The sequence below is a fragment of the Mastomys coucha genome, unplaced genomic scaffold, assembly GCF_008632895.1.
Source record: "Mastomys coucha isolate ucsf_1 unplaced genomic scaffold, UCSF_Mcou_1 pScaffold12, whole genome shotgun sequence".
In the NCBI taxonomy this organism is placed as follows: Eukaryota; Metazoa; Chordata; class Mammalia; order Rodentia; family Muridae; genus Mastomys; species Mastomys coucha.
The window spans coordinates 53293088-53314768 of NW_022196894.1; the positions used below are offsets into that span (position 1 = coordinate 53293088).

At 43.7% G+C, this 21681-nt stretch overlaps 1 protein-coding gene, 1 long non-coding RNA gene and 1 other non-coding gene across 3 annotated transcripts; 2 read left to right on the forward strand and 1 right to left on the reverse strand.

The window, feature by feature from the left end:
• The first annotated feature begins 3913 nt into the window (after positions 1 to 3913).
• On the forward strand, positions 3914 to 4074 carry LOC116086685. The gene has a single exon (XR_004117058.1). It is a non-coding gene; the product is annotated as a small nucleolar RNA SNORA62/SNORA6 family (small nucleolar RNA).
• Positions 4075 to 8401: 4327 nt separating this feature from the next.
• On the reverse strand, positions 8402 to 19064 carry Nfkbiz (NFKB inhibitor zeta). The gene is made up of 12 exons (XM_031364064.1): positions 18679 to 19064; positions 16486 to 16625; positions 15938 to 15968; positions 15712 to 15815; positions 14686 to 15509; positions 13979 to 14084; positions 13480 to 13626; positions 13236 to 13299; positions 12793 to 12962; positions 11496 to 11606; positions 11205 to 11372; positions 8402 to 9778 (listed from the first exon to the last, which is right to left on the reverse strand). Exons 1-12 carry the CDS (start codon positions 18962 to 18964, stop codon positions 9725 to 9727), a joined length of 2205 nt encoding a protein of 734 aa, XP_031219924.1. The 5' UTR covers positions 18965 to 19064; the 3' UTR covers positions 8402 to 9724.
• Positions 17647 to 19945, forward strand: LOC116085987. Its single transcript, XR_004116779.1, has 4 exons — positions 17647 to 17735; positions 17928 to 18164; positions 18430 to 18811; positions 19658 to 19945. It is a non-coding gene; the product is annotated as an uncharacterized LOC116085987 (long non-coding RNA).
• Positions 19946 to 21681: the final 1736 nt, after the last annotated feature.

The window sequence follows — 21681 nt, forward strand, 5'->3', positions numbered from 1 at the left end:
ACACCAGGAGGGTGAGTGAGAGATACTGAACAGAAAGAGTAAACATACTGTGTGCTATCATTTCCATGAAGGGCTAGTAGAGGCAAAGCTAACTTGTAGTAACAGATCAATAGTCACCTTGATCAGTGTATGGAGGGGCTGATGGCAAAGGCAAGGTGGGGTGACTTTCTAGGGAGGTGGAAGTGTTTTCCATTTGACTTGAGTGTACACATTATTGCACTGTACACTTAAGATGCATCCATCTTACTGCATATGAATTATACCTCACAAAGTTGATTTTGTTTAATCATAAGACCATTTTATGATAAAGATATACATATGTGTATGCAAAAGCAATATATACACATATTCATTTCCAAATAACAATTATAGATGACAAGGTTTTGAATTTGAGAGGGGGACATGGAATGAATGACTATCAAATGATAGAGCAAGAGATTAAATTATGTAACTACAGTTCTTACCTTTGAATTCCCCTCCAAAATTTTTATCTTAAAGTTGATTTTTAAAGGACACTCATCCCTTTAAACAGGAAGCCTTATCTTCATCGTGAGCCTATGATGAATCATTCAGAAGCCAATTCCATAAGAAATAAGTTCTTTGTGGATTACACCCAGGTACACCACATGAATGTCTAGCCACTTGCATTGCATGTTCATACCAGGAGAGATGCTCATCATTTCTGATTTTAGGTGGCTTTAACTGCAGTTCTCATCTTTCTAAGAACTCTGAGTAACCATCTTTTTAAAAAAAAAATCATAATTTTTTTATTGGATATTTTCTTTATTTACATTCCAAATGCTATCCCCTTTCCTGGTTTCCTTTCATCCCGGAAACACTTTATCACATCCTCCCTCCCCCTGCTTCTATGAGGGTGTTCCTCCACCCACCCACCAACCCACTCCCACCTCCCTGCCCTTGATTCCCCCACACTGGGGCATCTATCGAGCATTCATAGGACCAAGGACCTCTCCTTCCCTTGGTACATGACAAGTCCATCCTCTGCAACATATGCAGCTGGAGCCATGTGTACTCCTTTGTTGATGGCTTAGTCCCTGGGAGTTCTGGGGGTAGGGAGTCTAGTTGGTTGATAATGTTTTTCTTCCTATGGGGTGGCAAACCCCTTCAATTCCTTCAATCCCTTCTCTAACTCCTCTGTTAGGGACCCCGCACTCAGTCCAATGTCTGGCTGCTAACATCTACCTCTGTATTTGTAAGGCTCTGGCAGGGCCTCTCAGGAGACAGCCATATCAGACTCCTTTCAGCATGCACTTCTTGGCATCCACAATAGTGTCTGGGTTTGGTAACTGTATATGGGATGAATCCCCAGGTGGGGCAGTCTCTGGGTGGCCTTTCCTTTAGTCTCTGCTCTACACTTTATCTCCATATTTGCTCCTGTGAGTATTTTGTTCTCCTAAGGAGGACCGAAGCACCCACACTTTGATCTTCCTTCTTATTGAGCTTCATGTGGTCTGTAAATTGTATCCTGGTTACTTGGAGCTTTTGGGCTAGTATCCACTTATCAGTGAGTGCATACCATGTGTTTTCTTTTGCGATTGGGTTACCTCACTCAGGATGATATTTTTCTAGTTCTATCCATTTACCTAAGAATTTCATGAATTCATTGTTTTTAATACCTGAGTAGTACTCCATTAAATGTAACACATTTTCAGTATCCATTCCTCTGTTGAGGGAAATCTGGGTTGTTTCCAGCTCCTGGCTATTATAAATAAGGCTGCTATGAACATAATGGAGCATGTGTCCTTATTACATGTTGGAGCATCTTCTGGGTAGCTGCCCAGGAGTGGTATTGCTGGGTCTTCCATTAGTACTATGTCCAATTTTCTGAGGAACTGCCAAACTGATTTCCAGAGTGGTTGTACCAGCTTGCAATCCCACCAGCAATGAAGGAGTGTTCCTCTTTCTCCACAGCCTCACCAGCATCTGCTGTCACCTGAATTTTTGATTTTAGCCATTCTGACTGGTGTGAGATGGAATCTCAGGGTTGTTTTGATTTGTATTTCCCTGATAACCAAGGATTTCTTTAGGTGCTTCTCAGCCATTTGTTATTCCTCAGTTGAAAATTCTTTGTTTAGCTCTGTACCCCATTTTTAATAGGGTTATTTGGTTCTCTGGAGTCTAACTTCTTAAGTTCTTTGTATATATTGGATATTAGCCCTCTATCAGATGTAGGATTGATAAAGATCTTTTCCCAATCTGTTGGTTGCCATTTTGTCTTATTGACAGTGTCCTTTGCCTTATAGAAGCTTTGCAATTTTATGAGGTCCCATTTGTCAAAATCGGTAGCCTTCCTCTACTCAAAGGATAAACAGGCTAAGAAAGAAATTAGGGAAATGACACCCTTCGCAATAGTCACAAATAATATTACATATCTTGGTATGACTCTAACCAAGCAAGTGAAATATCTGTATGACAAGAACTTCAAGTCTCTGAAGAAAAACATCGAAGATCTCAGAAGATGGAAAGATCTCCCATGCTCATGGATTGGCAGGATTAATATAGTAAAAATGGCCATCCTGCCGAAAGCTATCTACAGATTCAGTGCAATCCCCATCAAAATTCCAACTCACTTCTTCACATACTTAGAAAGAGCAATTTGCAAATTCATTTGGAATAACAAAAAAACCATGATAGCGAAAACTATTCTCAACAATAAAAGAACTCTGGTGGAATCACCATCCCTGACCTCAAGCTGTATTACAGAGCAAGAGTGATTTTAAAAACTGCATGGAATTGGTACAGTGACAGGCCGGTAGATAAATGGAATAGAATTGAAGACCCAGAAATGAACCCACACACATATGGTCACTTAATCTTTGGCAAAGAACCTAAAACCATCAAGTGAAAAAAAGACAGCATTTTCAACAAATGGTGCTGGCTCAACTGGGGGTTAGCATGTAGAAGAATGCAAATCGACCCATTCTTATCTCCTTGTACAAAGCTCAAGTCCAAGTGGATCAAGAACCTCCACATAAAACCAGATACACTGAAACTTATAGAGGAGAGAGTGGGGAAGAGCCTCGAACATATGGGCACAGGGTAAAAATTCCTGAACAGAACACCAATGGCTTGTGCTGTAAGATCAAGAATTGACAAATGGGACCTCATAAAATAGAGTAACCGTCTTTTTAAAAGACCAGTTCCTGAGGTGTGTATCTGTATTTATTTCATAAGCAAGTCACACCATCCAACAGTAACAGTAAGGAATCATAAACAAATCCTGCTAGCCTGTGCGATGAGCCCACTTATTGGGAAATCTCTCTGGCTGAGTCAGAGTCTTAGGGGAGCAGGAGTGTACAAACTTGCACTACAAGCTCGAACACTGTATTACCTGTTTGTGGTGTCTGTTTTTCTTTTGAGTACCATTCTTCCAAACTTAGCAACTTAAAACACCAATTGTGTTTAACTTGAAGTTGAACAGGGTTAGAATTCTGGATGGGCTTGGCTGTATGATCTGCCTGGAATGAGAAAGTGAAACTCCACAGGTCTTCCTTGGGCTGTGGAGGAAGATTTGCTTTCAAGATTATTCAGTGATTGGCAGAGTTTGGTCCCTTGTGTGTAGAAAACTGAGGCCTTAACTACTTTCTGGATGTAGAGGAACTACTGCATTCCATAGCACATGCCCTTTCCTTCATCCTCCAAGCCACCCTCAAGTGAGGGTTCAATCCTTCTCAAGCTTAAAATCACTCTGACATCTTCTTTCTCCTGCAACCAGAGGAAACTCTTGTCTCTATGGATTAACTGAAAAGCAGTCAAGGAAAATGTCAACCGTGTACACCACACACACACACACACACACACACACACACACACACACACACACCACATTTATACATACTCATCTCACATACAAAAAAAAGTATTGTGGCAATCCAGAAAACATACAAAAGCCTTGGCATGCAGTAATGACAAGCAAAAAATAGAAACAACAGTCTTGGCCAGTGAACTTCTGAGTGTTGGAAGTGTGTCACATTGAATTAATGGCAGGATTTTGTTAACACCAGTAGAGCTTGCCTCTATGACTGGAGTTTGGTAGTGGTCATTGCCACATATGTAAAAATAAAATAAAATAATTAAAAAATAAAAATAAAAAATAAAAATAAAAAAATAGAAACAAAGTTTAATTAAACAGATAATGTGCTTTTTGTAGTAAATTCTATAGAACTTTGGTTAAAAGAAAAATAAAACTGCCTATTAATATATCTTGGGAAATGGAAGATGCCATAAAAGATAAACTTGTCAACTGTTTAAAACCCTTGTATTTAACATGCTACATTTTATTCTCTGTGGGGCTAGAATATATAGGAAAAGTAATAATAATATGCATACTTAAATTTCTCTGTATAGATCTTTACTATATCATGTAAAAAAAAACAAGTTACCCATAAAATTTAAAGAGACTGTTTGAAAAGCAATTTGTCTTAATATACAGCTTTATTGGATCTATACAAAAAATCAGTTTGTGGGTCCCTCCTAAAGAGGTCTGTCTCCCTTTAAACCAAGGCATATATGGTTTAATGTATCTTATTTGAAGTTGTTGCTAAGTCAAGTTCAGATTTTCATCTTTTTAAAAAAATTTTTCCAGATGGAAAGATTTTATTAAAATAATAATAATAGCCCAGTTGTGAAAGTCTGCTCTCCATGAACAAGGTCCTCAGTAACAGATGAGTGTCGGAAGAGAAAAAGTCACGGGCACTGATGGAGACCATCCCTGAGGTTCCACACTGATGCAAGCTCTTGGAACTAAAGCTCTCCAGGAGTGGCATTGGCAGCAAATGGAAGGCAGGCCAAGAGGACTGATTTACAATGAGCAGATTAAAAACAATGCTGCCAACCTTGAGCCTTGAGTCAGTTAAGTTAAGGAATCTAGTGTTATTTCCCAATTGGCATGTGTCTCTAACTGTCAAACCCACTTATGGCTAGTCTGCAGTTCTAACAGGAAACACATGCTAGATCCATCTAAAAAGCTCCCAGTGCTGATGAAAACTTGATTTACAGAACAATAGCCAGAAGCCTGTTACTCAATGAGAATAACATATACCAACCAGAGTGTGAGCCAGCCCTGTGGACTCAGGACCAGGTGCCTAACACTTCACATTTCAAAGTTTGCAACTACCACTGAGTACCCACATGGCTGTTATCTTTACAAAGTCAAGTGCTCCAAGCAGAGAACTAGTGTTTAATTTTATGATCATATTGCTTCCCCCATGAGCAACTTTAGATACTGTGATCTAACATGAAAAACAGTAGATTTATTCATATGTGAAACAGAAAACAAAATAACTAATGATAGCTTATTTTTTGTAAAGTTAAAAATTAAATCTCTTTTAGTTATTACAATTACAATCACTGGACTATTCTCATGCTCTAACTCTATTGGCACATACATGTACACACGCACGCATGTACACACACGCACACACACACACACACACACACACACACACACACACACACACACACATATATATATATATATATATATATATATCTCACAAGACATTCTTTGAGAGGAATCCACTATCTCACTGCCCCTAGAAATACATCCCCAGTGCAATGTGACCTTTAAGAAGAACCCTGAAACTGGATTTGTGCATGGTGAATGAAGTGAAATAGTTCCGGATCAAACATGAGCTCTATGTCAAAGATAAAATACTTTAAGGCATACACTGTGTCAAGGGGGCAAGGGGAATGCATTGAAAAGCCACAAGGTTCAATTAAAAACCATGAGAATATCTATCTATTGTGTGTCTGATACTGTTCTAAATAAGCTCAAACTTTATCAGGGCCTGAAGTTGATTTCTTCCTGAGGTCACTTTCAATATAAAGTAACTGATAATGACACTCTATTCAGTAATAGAGCAACTGATGCTATCAGAAAAAGGAAACCATTGATGCTATGTATAAGTTGATATCTTTGGGGGCTGGAGAGATGGTTAAGAGCACTGGCTGCTCTTCCAGAAGACCTAGGTTCAGCACCCACATGGCAGCTTACAACTGTCCTTAACTCCAGTTCCAGGGGATCTTACATCCTCACACAGAAACACATGCAGGCAAAACATGAACACACAGATACACATGCAAGCAAGACATCAATGCACATAAAATAAAAATGAGTAAATAATTTAAAAAGAAGTTGATATTTTCTAAAAGCTAGAAGAGTTTTAGAAAACTTTTCACTCCTGATAGTAAACGCTACTAATTTGGCTAACAAAGCTGAAAAGTTGGTGTCTGACTTGTGGGGACTCTGTAGTCTATTCCCAACCTAATGTTGTTTGCAAAGAGGGACATACTGATGCACAAAATAATATTTAAGAGCCCAATGAGGCCCCTTATCCTTACCTGTGATTGATGCAAAATTAGGTAGCTAAATACACTAGACATTAGTTTATTAATAGTGAACCCTTGTTCACAGTACTCCCTCACCCAATAACCAGTAGTTCTAACCGTAACTGGCATGTACTTGTTCACTCATTTAACTAGTATTTCATGATCTCCTACCATTGGCCACATGCTAAGCAATGAGCATGCGGTCTTGGCCTCTGTGGGGCTACTTTCCATACTCTTGCAGAGTTGCCCACCACTGTACTTCCTCCCTACCTAAGCCCCTAGGAAGGCTGAGGATATTTCTCAGCGGGATATGAGAATATACCAGTCACATGTAGAACACAAGAAGAAATACTTGGTTATCTTAGATTCTAGCCAAACCGCACAGATATTACCACCTGGGCTTCACACTGTTTTCTATTTCTTCCACTTTCCTCCTCCCTTTCTTAGCATCTGAATCAACTCTTCCACATCTAGCCCAAATACCCTAACCTTGAATCCTCCCAGATGTAAAGTCCTTATTGGAATCTCTCACAATGGTAGTTCAAATAGTCTATGCAGTAAAGTATATGGCATGCCTCCCTTTGGTTGTTTTTTTTTCAAGACAGGGTCTCACTATGTAGCCCTGGCTGTCCTTGAGCTCACCAGGCTGACCTCAAACATAGAGATCCAAATACCTTTGCTTCCTGGGTGCTGGGATTAAAGATGTGCACCATTGCACCCAGCTGCATACCACACCTCTTATATGTTTGCCTTATATTATCCCCCATGCATGTGCAGCACAAACACATACACACCCCTTTGTTAAACATTAGTTCAATTGATTGTGAAAGAACTGATTGCTGAGAACACTAATTAGGAAACACCCATAAGCTCATTAAGGACCACTCACTGTGTGGGTGTATGTTCAGTAGTGTGTTCTGTTCCTACTCTTATGGCTATCCATCTATGCACTTGCAATCTATGCTCAAGACATTATCTAAAAAAAACAACAAAAAAAAAAACTGTAAAACAGAGCTTTGACCTGTGTGTCAGGCTCTGTTGGGGCTACAAGTGCCTGATACTGTATATATCACTGTGTATATGCCGTCTTGAGAATTTTCATTCAGAGATAGAACAACCACCACATAAGTTTCCCCCTGGGTATCCAACAACTGTTATCACGTTTATTCCCAGAGACTGAGTAAGGGGTTACTGATAGGAGCCTTGATGAACTTCCCAAATCAGTCACACCAAAAAAAAAAAAAAAAAGTACGCCCAGTATGGATTACCCATGGCTGCACAGATGGAAACCTTTAGCCTCTTCCCAAGACCCTGCAATTAGGGCAGAAATACAACTTGTTGGGAGGAATGGTTGGATATTCAAGTGAAGAGTCCACTGACACTCCTGCTGCCTCCTTCTGAAGGCAGGCCAACAGTCAATAACTTCAGCTGTGACAATCTTTTACCACAAATGGCCATAGCTGAACTCATGATGGTGGCAGCTTGGATAATCACTCCTGTGCAGCATACACTCATGTACATTTCCTAAGAATTCATGGCTTTCATTGGGTACTCGAGATAACTCTAAGAACCAGGATACGTATGAGGCAATTGTAATGGGGCAAGGGAGAGGGGGGGACCCTACTTGGTACTGTTCTGAGATTGGCATCTCTCTCAGAATGACCTGGATAATGCCTACCCTGTTTCCTGTGTCCACTGATCTGTCAGCCTTTTTTATCATATAAACTTCTGAGTTTAACAAATAGCATCTACTACTAAACTTTGTGTTTTCAGAACTTAAAATTTCTCATGAATATAGCAAGCTGTTTTTGGATGTTAAAAAGGGGATATCATTCCAGGAAATGTTCTCAAAAATAAAAACAAAAACAAAAAAAAAAAAACCCAAAAGTAAGTAACTTAAAGATATTAGTGTTTGTCATTAATACTTTTTCTAGGCTGGGACTGGAGCTCAGTGGTTAAAGAGATTGCCTGGCATGCGCAAGGCCTTAGAGTCAAATTTCAGTAGTGGAAAAAACTACACATACAAATAAAGCACTAGAAAAGAAAACACATAAGACAACATGAGTTTATTAATGTTCATTTGAAACTATGCATGAGTTTTGTCAGTCTGTGGATTGGGCTCATTCCACCTTAGAGATGCCAAATAACTGTATTTAGCTTCCATCCACAAAATACCCTGACTTAAACAACACAATCAATCCAATCCAAAAGGTATCTTTTAAAAAAGAGCATGAGTACTTAGCTACAAAAGGTAAGTTAGTCTATTAAAAAGCATCATTTTTAATGGGTCACATTTGTCACAATCAATCAGTATATAATCAAAGCTACATATATTCTTTCCGGGCATATCAAATTTAAGCAAAATAATGTTAAAAGAATTAACATTACACTAAAAGGTAAAACATCTTTACGAATGGCATAAACATCACAGCACATTATTACTATTTGACAACAGAAAACGAGAAACTGTGCTTCAGTGTTGAATTTTTGTAATTTCTATTAAGGAGAAACAGAAACTTCAACAACTTATGTAAATCACATAAATCTAAGAGGTGATTCACAAAACAGTCTCTTCAAGAATATGCAAATACCTACAAACGTGTCTGTTTCCAATGCAAGAGAAGCCCATTTGCAACCACAGCAACGTTGGGACCACTTCCCCCTCTGCTTTATCTGTGACAGCTATAGTTGGATGATTACACAATAAAAGCTGCTTTGAGGGTGCATAATCTTTAAAGTGGTAACAATTCACTAGCTCTTTTCTACTTTATTGATTTGTACATTTCAAATGTCCGTGGTTAACAATCAAGTATGTACAACATTTTAAAAGGTAAAAATAACAATTATATACAGCTTCAAAGACCACATCCTAACTCCAGGCCTCCCTCACCTAGAGTGAGAGCATTAGCCACCAGGTCCTGCATCAGACCAAAGCAGCATCGAAGGCACAACCAAATTTTTGTCCCCTTTCAAATGCTTTCATTTTTCATCTCATGTTTCGAGCCCGCTTAATTTGGACCCAGCAATCTCTACATGAGCAATGCTTTTTGCCACAAATCAAGTCTTTTCCCATGAGTCTTTTTTTCCTACCCAAAAAGCTACTGTTTATTGAAGGCAATTTTACCATTCAAGATCAAATTCAGATATATAGATCCCAGATACTTGGGCATGAAATACGCAAATCTGCCAAAAAAATTAGATATCTGTCTGCTTTTCTTTTAATATAATCCACTATATAATAGTGAACTAAATGGGTTTGTTTCATAGAAACAACTTACATTTGCCAATACAGGGCAAATGGTCTATGTACAGATACATCAGGACTGCCTAACTGACAGTGAGTGTCGCTGAACCAGGCTCCATGCCAATGGACCTAGTATGGTGGTGCCCGCTGCTGAATGGACTTCCCCTTCAGGATACGTCGGATCTGGAAGAGAAATGAATTGTGAAACTTATTTCCAATGCTCAAAGCGGTATACATCTTCCAGATTGTCACTTCTCTCATGAACCCTCTACAGCACCCCTAACTTGTAAGCACAGCCGAGTCAACTTGCCAGCCCCAAGAGTTTTAAAATTACAACTTTTTCTGCGAATTTCAGGTTTCTTGTAATGACTGTTGAGTGCAAGTGCCATTAAAGACTGAAAACCAGGAACCGAAATAGGTCTGTAGTCCTCTGCTCATCTCTACCACTGGCCCTGGTGAGAAGACCTACGCGTGGCAGTGACTGTGGGAGAGAGTCTATCTCACTTATCGTGAAGCCAGCCTCCAGTACCGAGAATGCAGTCCCCATTACACACGCTCGGCACATCTCAATGACTCCCAGGTCAAAGCAGCAGCCAGCATATCCAAATGTTAAAGCAATTGTGCGTAACTCTACGGGTCTCAGGAAAGTCCCCACACTCATCTAGAGGGACTGACTTTTGTATTCCAACCGGACAAATTGTGGTATCTGCCTCTCAGCCCACGAGAGACTAGAAGCAATCCTAGGAAGAGATCTCCGTGGCTTCTGAGAGCTGCTGAAAGGAAACCTGTCCAGTGGCCACAGCCAAAGGGGAAGGAAAAGAGATGGCCCTCTCCATGACAGCACACACAATACAGACGGAAGAACAGCAGCTCTGTAAGAACCTTGAGGGACGAGCCTCATACTCCAGTAATGCCTCAGATTGCTGAGTGTGTGAGAGTGCAGCATGAAGGAGCAGCGGATACTGGGCTTGAGACGTCCATTTACTAGCTAGTCATGCTCCCTGTCCTTTCTAAATACTAATTCTTCTCTCAGTTCAACCTTACTAAAAAGTTTTTGCAACTTTTAAATGATACGCGTGAAAACTGCCACAAACTTCCTAAGAATCACCATGGGCAAGTTACTAGACCATTTTGGTTCTGATGACAGCTTGGAATCAAAGAAGAAGCTAACCCGCGTAAATGAACTTATGATTAGTAGCGTATACAGTTGTCTATACAACGCTACCAATCGCCCCAATTCCCTCTGGAAAAAGATGTCCGCCAAAAATAATTTCTTAAAAGATTAAGTTTTTATGAAGAGGAGCTTAACTCACGTGGAACTGTTCAACCCTCGATGATGAAATATAACTATACTTAATAAGAACAGGATAATTTTAACATATTGCAAGGTCTTTTCCATCTCTCATGGAGGATCAGTTAGTAGACTGAATTATAAAAACTGATATTCACCAGGCATTTATTTAGATGTGCCTGAACTACTTCAAACATTCTACACTGAACAGCCTCCCTGCAGAGCATCAGTTGGCCTTTGCCCTGCACGACTTCCTCCCTCTTTATATTTCAGATGGAAGGGCCTAGAGGAACTTCCACTCCCTCCTGTAGCCCTCACCTGCTCTCCCACGGGGCCATCAGGGACCAAATGCACCGGCTGTTCATTCTCCAAGTTCCGAGTACTGGGGTCGGCTCCCTTCCTCATCAACAGACGGACTGCGTCCAACTGTGTCACCCGATACTGCAGGCTGGCAGCAACATGGAGGGCAGTGTTTCCATTGTAAGCCTGCAAACAGAGCAGCAGAAGCATGCACCCGTTAGGAAGGGGGAAATTCCAGGAGAGGAGCTCAAAGGCGTGGAGGTGGGAAGGTCACTCCGTCGTGGGCAGCCCAGGGGTTTTGAAAATTACCTTTGCATTCACGAAAGACAGGCAACTGGGCAACTCCAAGAAGAGGCGAATGAGTTCCAGATTTGCTTCTTCCGCTGCCAAGTGCAGGGCTGTGCGCCCACTCTTACGATCCTTGGGAAGGCAAGAAAGGCGAAGACTGAAAATCCGGATGCCACACCTTCCTAAAGCTGTGACCCTTTAATACAATTCCCACGGTGTGCTGACCACCCCCGCCCCCTCAACCAAAAGTTACTTTCGTTGCTACTTCATTACTTTCGTTACTGCAATGTTGCTACTGCTGTGAATCATAACACAAATATCTGTTATGCAGGATATCTGATATGGAACCCCTGAGAAAGGGTGGTTTGACACTCCCCCAAAGGGGTCGTGACCTACAGGTTGAGAACAGCTGCTTTACACAATATACTCTGGCCCTCTCTCAAATGTCTAAAGCAGCTTTAGGGATGGCTTCGGATGTCTCTTTCTTTACCGTCTCCCTGAAGCCCAGGTTACATGGACGCTCCTATTTCTCTTGTATTCCCAACTACTTTTCCTATTTGATTCTTATCGCATCAAAGTCCACTGACAATGTATTATGTCTCCAGACTTGGCAGCCACCATGTATTGCTATAGCGGGGGAGGACAGCGGGCTCTACAGGGACCCACGTGGGCATCTGATCCCCAATGGATTTAACGCGTTGTTTCCAGGACACAAAAAATAATCAGTAAACAATCCCCAGATTTAGAAAGAGTATTTTCCAGGTTAACAGGGGACCAGAGTAATGGCTCAGGGGATAAGGTGCATGCTACCAATCCTAAATAGCTAAGCTGAGTGCAGGATTCATAGTGGAAGGAGAGAAGCAACTCCTGTGGGTTATCCTCTGACCACCACATGGACACATACACGTGTACTCAGAAAACATATAAAAATCTAATTATTGAAATCTAATTTTAAAAAAATCAAAATTTAAAAAGTCAAATCCCAGATCCCACAAAGAAATAAAATCCTTCCAAAAAGCACTGTCATGAAAACAGAAGCCAAAGTAACATCAATTTCCAGCTTCTTTCAAAGGAACATTAATTTATTTCACAGTTAAATGAATTTTTGTTTGTTTTGCTTGGATAACCCACAGACTAAAAAGAAATCAAGAAAGCGGATGAAAAGATCTTTTCGAAGGTAAGCCTCTGAACCACACATATCAAGCCCTTCACTCCAATTTACAAATGGGGGGGGGGGGGTAATCTGTGCTTGCCAGCCAGGCCTCTGCCACAGCCACTCTTCTCCCCACCCTGTCTCTAACGTCTACTGTGAAGTTACCTTTGCCTCCACTGAGGCTCCCATCTGAATCAGACACTTAATGGTGTCTACCAGGCTCTTGTTCCTTAGTAAGAGATCCTGCACTTCTGGGGAATGAGGCTGCTGGTTCCTCTGCAGTTCGTGCACCACCGCATTGTGAGCCACGACGGCACAATGGAGGGGGGTCAGGCCTAGGAAAAAGGGTACAATGGAAGTCAGGCATCCCGTCAAGTCTTTGGGTCCCCATCATTATCCTTAGGATAGTTCCTCGGTTCACTTAGAATGGTCTCCATAAAACCTAGTAAGATAATCCACATATACCTAGGTGGTTTAAATGTCAATTTTACTGTAGAACAAACTAGTGTTATTTACTTTCTGTCTTAGGAGGACACTTAATACCCTTAGAATTCACGCACCCCCACTTTCCACGTGGTTCTTTAGCCAATAGAGTATCAGCCGCTTACCATCATAGTTCGTTGCCTCAAGATCCACAAACTGATTGCTCCTCGCGGCTCCCTTCTGGATGGCCTGCAAAGTTTTAAAATACACACCTGTTATCCAAAGGGGAGGCAGACCAAGAGTCACCTACTACGGTGCTGAGAGATACATAAATCAACTCAAAGCGTTATTATTTTAACAAGCAGCCTACGTGAAACATCTCCCATCCAAAGCCCTATGCGTTTGGTGCTTCGCTTCCTGTCCTCTTACCTGGAGCACCTGGGAGTGGCCCTTCTCCGCACAGACGTGCAGAGGTGTCCTGCCCCAGCAGTCCGTGGTGTTCACCTGGGCACCAAGGTTCACCAGATCTTGCACAATGAGGTGCTGATTGGCAGCTACAGCCACCTGAAAGGCACTCTGTGGACATATTAAGAGAAGATGTTGTTTAAGCCTATAACACTATCATAACAAGGAATATGAAACCAAACTGTGGCTGAGGAGGAATGTCCACAGAAAGAAAATAAACCCTGTTAATAAGCAACCAAACACAGCAAGACAAGGAAACTAAAATAAGCTTAGGGTGCGGCTTAATTATACGCAATCTTTTGCCAAACAACTACAAAGTTAACATTAATAACTTCAAGGTTAATGGTGGCAAAAAGTCAATATCTCAAAGTTAATATTAACTTTGTCTCTTCAACAATCTGCACTGGAGACTGGCTACCACTCACCCAGCATAAGCCCATCTGAGCCAAGGCAGCACCCTCACCTGTCCATTGTGCTCCTTAACGTCCAGCATGTGAAGAGCATTCATCTTTCTTGCAAGCACATAGGAGAGTGCCCGTCTCCCTTGGGCAACAGCAATATGGAGAAACCTGGTGAAGAGGCAAGGGAAAAAGAGGAGTTGTTTCTGACTTCATTAGGTTGATCAGAGAAAAATTTCCTTCACCCTATTTCTGAAACATTGATACACTCATAATGAAACATCACAGAGGAGGAGAATTTGGCTTTTCTGACATGCTGATAGTCTACCTGAACTGAAACAGGATAAGGAGAAGAAGAATGCTGAACACCAGGCTGAGCATTTAAAACATATTTCTTTTTTAATACTGACAAAAATTCTATGACAGAAAACTTTATTTTATGTGTCAAGAAATTGGAGCATGAAGATTTTAAGTAACTTGCCCAAAGCTATAAAGACATTAATTAGTACTGAATAGGATCTAGCCTACTGGTTCACTCCTTATTGATGCCTAATCATGATCTAACTGTTTCTGCTCTACAATATAATCTATGTTAGTCTTCAAAGCAGGTTATTCACAGAAAGTACATATTTTTAATTTAAAACAAAGTAATTACTTTTGAGGGAAAAAAAAAGAGGTAAAAGGAACATCCTCCCTTGAAATATGAATTATCATCATCATGCCAACCAATAAGGTCCAAACGTGAAAGGACATGAGATAAGAAGATACTCACGTGTCACCATCTCCATCCCTAGCGAGAAACTGGTCTTGGGAAATATTTGCCAATTTGCTTTCTTCTTGCTCTACCTGCCACTGAAAAAATGACTTCCCTAGCTGGGTGGTATTCATCGGGCTTCCCATGATGCTCTGGAGTGACAGGGAAGGGCCCAAAGAGTGCGATCCAGCTTCGTGCACCCCGACAGCCTCACAGGCATTGCTTGGCATCAGGCTGAAGTTCTGCAGCTGAGCCTCAGTTTGGTGTGGAATGCTGGGGGAAGCCTGAACGGGAACAGCGAGAGTCTCAGATTCCCCTTGGCCAGTCAGGAGAGACACAAAACTCTGGCTCGCGCAGAACTGCGGATCTTGATTATCAAAGAGGTTGGAATCATACTTGGGAGACTGGGACATTCTGGAATACGGACTGAACTGCAGAGGCGGGTGGTGGGGATAATTCTGTTGATGCTGCTGCTGTGGTGGCAGCGGCTGTGGCTGCAGAGGCAGCGGGTGCGGCTGCTGCACGTTCTGTGTTTGTGGCGAATACTGGTACAGAGATGCCTGGTCCATCATTTGTGAAGAGCCACTGACTTGGAACGGCTGGTATTTCTGAGGTGGAGAGAAGGCCTGGCCTCCATGGAAATCCTGGCACTGGTCTCTTGGGGAGTTCTGGGGCCCAGCAGGGCTCATCCAGCTAACCTGGACAGTGTTGAGTGAAACGGGGTTGCACTCATTCTTGATGTTTATAATGTTCTGAAGCAGAGCAGCACTGCTCTCCAGCTTGGGTTCACTGTGGCGAACATCTTCCATGCTCTCCCCAGGTGTAGGAGTTTGTGGTGATGTCTGGAGAAGGAAAAGGCGACTCTCATGATCACTTCCTCTAAAAGAGCTCCAAACGCTAGGGGTAGGCTCAGGACTAGGTACATGACAAGGCTTCAAACCCAAGGAGCAAAAGTGCTTTTATTTTTGTTTTTTTTTTTAAATAGCAACAACATCCCAGAAGTAGTTCCACAGAGTGTTCAGAGAAAAACGGGGAGAGGCTTACCACAAAGCGAGTAGGCACCAGAGCTGGCCTTTTGCAGACGGGTCCATCGGACAGAGGATCGGGTCCCTTTCTCTTCCCCACTGCAGATACTGCACTCTTCAGGTCTGTTCCCAAAGAAAGAATGTGCAAACTGTCGTCATTCCAACCTGACAAATTCCATCTATCTCCCCACGGAGTCATTTCACTCTCAAAGGTAAGATTGTGAACAAACAGATGGAGCTCTTACCTGTCAGTTGCTCAGTGTTCGCACTCTGGGTCTGCAAGGGAAAGGTTCCAATTTAGTACATACAAACTGGTTTCTCACTCCTTCAAGGTCTGTCTCTCCTACCCTCTGCAGTACACCATGAGCCTGGGAAAATAAATCCTGACAAAACGGCTACCTCCATTCTCCTTCCCCCTCCCCACTTCTCCCCCCTCCCCGTTTTTACTTCTAGCCTATTCAGTCCTCGTCAGGATGAAATAAATAAGACCATCTGATTCATTCCTCTCTAACCAAAACGTTCTCTTTGGTTAGAACTCTTTGGTTACTGAACCCTATGAATCCCCTTGTCCTCAAACTGCTTTCTTTTGTTGGCTCATTAAATTTCTCGTACACACCTGGCACTGAGCCAAGGGCAAGGAGCACAGAATACACATACAGCTATATATATCCTGTCCTAGGAACTTGGTCATCTATGAAAAGCTACAAGTGACTTACTGGACCTAGGTCAGCAAACAATAACCTTGACAGACAAGCCTCCAACCCAACTCAAAACAAAGAGCAGATGCCACCACCTTAAACTCATCCGCTGCTTGGCCGGAGGTCTTCTGCTTGTTACTTCGAATGTGCAGCAGGAGCTCCTTCACTGAGTTCTTCACTCGAACACCTTGAAAGGGGCCTCTCTGCTGCCTGCCAACCCCCATATGGGGCTCAACTGCTCAGAAGAAAAGGAAAAAAAAATCTCAGTTACATCTCTTCACAGCCATGAATCCCAACAGTCCCCAAACACTGCAGCAGATGATTGCAGAGCCTGTCCAACATCTTTGGGCAATGGATTCCCATCGTCAGTATCCAGTACTTCTCACGGGGCCTGTGTTAACTGGTCCTCCAACCAGGCACCCTAAGAAATTAAAGCGCTATCAAGTGTGGTTGAGAATCCTTGGGGCCTCTGTCTCTCAGTACTATTTACTCATGAAATAGGATCAGAGGTTTTGCCAAGATCGTAGACTTATATATAACTATTCTTGACTTTGAGAAATCCTTGGAGCAGACTATAAATGAGGCACTTGTTTTTTAAACAAGGTCTTTTATGTCAATATAGAAATTATAAAGTGCCTTTACGCCATTCACCCTACAAGGAACAAACTGCCTCTAAAGATCTCAAGGCACCAAAGCCGAACCGACTAAAAAGCCGGCAGTAGGGACCTAAGAGTTCTTAGTATTTCCTTAATTAAATTGTGCCAAGAAAGCTACTTAAATTTACTTAGCACATTTCCACACACACACACAGGATTTCCCCCTCACCTACTGCTCTTAGAATTACGTACATGGGCATTCTAAGTAAAAAGGAAACAGGCGTGTTCACCTTAAAACTTCAAACGGCAGTTTAGAATTCATGAGTACAGTATTCCACTCCTGGCCACAACTATGTAACAAGTTCTTGTACATGGATTGAACATATTTGGAAGATAAACAGGAAAACAAATGGAGAACAAAGCATAATTTGGCTATCTAGGCCACAAGTGTGACATAGAGACAGTGATGGGAGCAAATAAAATGATCAAGTAGCCTTTCGATTTAAGCTCAGGGATTTCCACAAACACCCGGATGGCCAGACTCTAACAGCACTCCTCTGGAGTGACAAGCGTTAAAACTTCCAAGTCCACGTCATAGGGAAAAGAAAACGCAGTTTCAGGAATCCCCCGGCTTGTGTGGTAAACCAAGAACTAGAAACAATCACATCGGTTCAGCCAGATCTCGTCGGCCAATGGGCCTACTGACTTCAGAAAGGGCTGTCAAACGCACGCAACACCTCACTTTTCAGGTAGCTGTAGGCAACACTGTGGCTTAAGGCACACTGTTTTAAATCAAAAATAACTTTTTAAAAATACAAGACAACCAAAGCTTGAGCGACCAACAGTAAGGGAACAGCAAGGCGTCATTCTTTAAAAATAACTGCGATGAAAAGCTCCAACAACTGAGAAAATTTAGGCGGTATTTTAAAATCTACCCACAGCTGCATCCTGTTTCCCCCCAAATTATGCAACTCGGTTCGTGAAGAAAGGAAACCAAGCAATCCGCGGCTAAAGAAAAGAAAGGGCTTCGCTAGGTGTAACTTTTCCATTCTCAAAGCACACAGAGAAAACAAGACGGCCAAATTCTGAGCAGGCCTCTGAACCGCCAACCTCGTAAACTAAGCGCAGAATCGCTTAAATCACTTTCCCGAACCGGGCTTTCCTCTACATCCCTATAAGTGGGTTTTCTTTTATTTATCCCTACAACTATATTAGGAATAAGGGTGGCTTAAAATCCAGTTCCCGACGCTATATCCTCTGGCACTGCTTCTCACTGAAAGAGTTACAAGAAGAGCTACCTCTCCCTCAGCCCCCAGACCTCATAGTAGTGGAATTATTTCTCTGAGGTTCTTGAGTTCGGGGGCGGGGGAGAAGGGAAAAGGGAAAGGGTTATGAGATGGGAGGAAAAAAAGAGAATCCGAGACTCTCAAGTTCTTTTCCCAGGAAGCCAGCGAGCTAGCCCTGAGGAGCTGGAGCCCATAGGCGCTGGGCTCCGCCGACGTCCAGGACAACGTGCCGGAATCAGGACGAGGCATCTAGTCCCTCATGACTATTCGAGTCTAGCCCGCCGCTAAGGAAGTCACAAGGGGCCGCTTAACGTCCCTACTATCGGGGGGCGAGGGGGGAGTCCCGCCCGATCCTCCCAGCGTGTGAACCCCGAAGAGAGGGGCGCGGAGTCCCGCGAGTGGGTACCTTGCGGGCGCTCGGCGCGGGCGCCACCTCTCGGACGGGACTCCACGGCCCCGCAGGAGGACACGGAGGAAGTGGAGGAGAAATCGGAAGAGTCGGAGCCGGGCGAGCCGGGCGCGGAGGGCACGGCGGACAGGTAGCCGGTGTCGCCCGCGCCGGGGGCGGAAGGTGGCGAGGCGCCGTAGAAGTAAGCCAGGTTGAGCGGGCTGGTCATGAGGCCGCAGTCGCCGGCCGCGTCCAGCAGCCCCTCTCCGCCGCGGCTGTCGTCCAGCAGCTTGTCCACGATCATGCTCCCAGGCTAGGCGCTCGGGGTCCCCCAGACACCTGCGCCACCAGATGGCTACGCGGTTGGCTGCGGCAGAGCGACTAGTACGTGCGCGCCCGGAGGCGGCCGGGCTTTTTAACCAGCCAACCTCCCCCCACTCCCATTGGCGGCGGCTGGGCTGCCTCCCGCCCCGCCTCCGGATGCGTCTAGTTTCCAGTAAAATGCCCGGGATGAGGCAATGTGCCCTCCGCCCTCGCCCCGCCCCGCCCGGGCCGACCGGTTGTTTTCCGGCGGCTCACCTGGAAACCCCGGCTGGCACCCGCACCCCCGAACCCTCGCCCGTGCCAGCTCCAAGCCTCCCCGGATGGCCTGCGCTTGCCGCAGTGCATCCCCAGGGGTCTGGGGGTCCGCGGGTCCGTGACCAGCCGCCTGCCTGTGCAGGGGCTGCGATTCCCGGGGGCGAGCGGGAGCCCCGGGCTGCTGCGAGAACGGGTCCGCCCAGTTCGGGGAGTGGGAAGCCAGAGCAGTGCGTGCAGAGTTCAATCTCCTCCCGTGCCTCCCAGCACTTAACCCGCCTCCAAACCTGGAAGCGGTTGCCTGTGGACTTTCAGGCCTGGTCTCAATTTCCGAGCGCTTGCAGTTTTAACTTCGTATCTTGCAGTTTTAACTTCGTATCTGGGCCATAAGTAATCTTTTTTTTTTTTTTTTTTGGTACAGTATTGGAATAAACAGCAATGACCACCCTTTCGTATCAATACTAAAATAAAGTCGGGGCTGGAGAGATGGCTCAGGGCCTAAAAGTACTGGCTGTTCTTCCAGAGGACCTGGGTTCAAATCCCATCACCCTCATAGAATAAAGTCTTCAAGCAAAATGATGAATACGCATACATGCGTGTATATTGTTGTATGTTTTATATTATTTTTTTACGTTAATACATAATTGTAATGTTTTATTCCGCACCACTTGATCTTGTGTCTGATAAACACAATGAATTTTGATGTCTGTATCTTGAGTGCTTTTTTTTTTTTTTTTTTTTTTTTTTTTTTTTTTTTTTTTGGTTTTTCGAGACAGGGTTTCTCTGTGTAGCCCTAGCTGTCCTGGAACTCACGCTGTAGAACGGGCTGGCCTCGAACTCAGAAATCTGCCTGCCTCTGTCTCCCAAGTGCTGGGATTAAAGGCATGCACCACCACCGCCCGTTGAATGCTTTTTTTCAATGTTTATACTATCGCCACAAATCCAAAGAACGAGCCGAGCCGTCAAGGTAAGTTTTTTTAAGGGTGAGAAAGAATAAACGATTAAGTCTAAACTTTCAAGTAACATCTTAATCCATAGGAATAAAGTATACACACACATATTAAAAGAAACTATGATTAAAAGAGTTTGTATGAAAGGTACAAAGTTCAGTGAACAGCCTAAAATGAGACTTTCTTGTGGAGAGGGGAAATCAAGGGGGTTGGGGGTTGGTGGGAAGTCTTCGCAAAGACGCAGAATGAGGCTTTGAGACGAGAGCCCTAAAGAATGGCCCTAAAGCGTTTGCAGGAAAATCATCAGCCAAGAATTAAGGCCAGGAGTCAGGGAAGAATCTGCAGTGCCTCTCAGGACTGCCAAAGGGAAAGTAGCTTAAATGTAAAAGGTAACTGCAGTGGAGCACCTCCAGGGGCCAGCGAAGATACTAGAACTTTGAAGGAATCTGCAGCAGGCAAAAATGAATCGGGAAGCAGTTTTAGAGACGATATGAGACTGAGGGGAGTCCTAGTGGCCAGTAAGAATGAACTGCCGTGGCCTAAGAAAAATAACCTGACCTAGAAGAAGAAACACTGGCAAAAGGGAAGTAAATAAATAGATCGGTAGGTAAGTAATCGTTCGGCTAGGCGGAATCCACAGATCCAGCATGGCTGACAGGGAAGAGCAGCTGGCGGCCCACAGCCCTACAGGGCTAGGCAGGTGTTGAGCATGATTAAACGCACAGCTAAAATTAATTTCACTGACGTCTTACAACTCGCACACCTGCTTGTTTTCTAGACATAAACAAATATGGGGAGATGAGGGGATTTGATTCCCTAATTGTTAGCTGTTGTGCTCTTGTTCCGTGCACAGGCAGCTTTGAGAAAAGAACTGTCAAACCGCGTTTAACACTCCATAGAGCTGCGTGGCAGCTGCAGGCAGCCCTTTGCTCCTGAAACACAACTCCAGCTTCTGAAGGTGCAGCCTCGAGCCACCCTTCCTCCCCCCTCCACCCCACCCCCGCCCCACCTCCAACCGTTTCCCCTCGGCCAGATTGAAGGCACGTCCCCTGGTGGCAGTCTAGGAGAGAGACTGCTGTGACTGCTGCAGAAAGGACGGTGTTGTGATTGGTGTAAATGCAGCCCTTCCTTTGCCGGCAGGTCATAGATTAGTACAAACACTCCCTTTCTAACTTATACTAGAAGCAGACTGCTCGGTCCATATCCTTGACTGCTAGCAGACACCCTGTGAGTCTTCCTCCCCACTGTTTCTTTTTTTTTGTTTTTGTTTTTCCTTGGTTTTTGTTTTTTGGGTTTTCGAGACAGGGGTTTCTCTGTATAGCCCTGGCTGTCCTGAAACTCACTCTGTAGACCAGGCTGGCCTTTAACTTAGAAATCCACCTGCCTCTGCCTCCCTAGTGCTGGGATTAAAGGCATGTGCCACCACCGCCCGGCTCTCCACTGTTTCAATAGGCCCAATTAAAGGCTCTTGAATGATGTTGCCTTCTTTTTTTGT

Bases quoted from the DNA above. Each gene is read 5' to 3' on its own strand.
- Nfkbiz (XM_031364064.1), bottom strand. From the start codon at position 18,964: ATGATCGTGGACAAGCTGCTGGACGACAGCCGCGGCGGAGAGGGGCTG. The intron at 15,969-16,485 runs GTGGTGGCATCT...TTTCCCTTGCAG, and splicing joins AAGCAGCGGATGAGTTTAAG to ACCCAGAGTGCGAACACTGA. The intron at 12,963-13,235 runs GTAAGCGGCTGA...CCTTTTTCCTAG, and splicing joins TGAGGCAACGAACTATGATG to GCCTGACCCCCCTCCATTGT.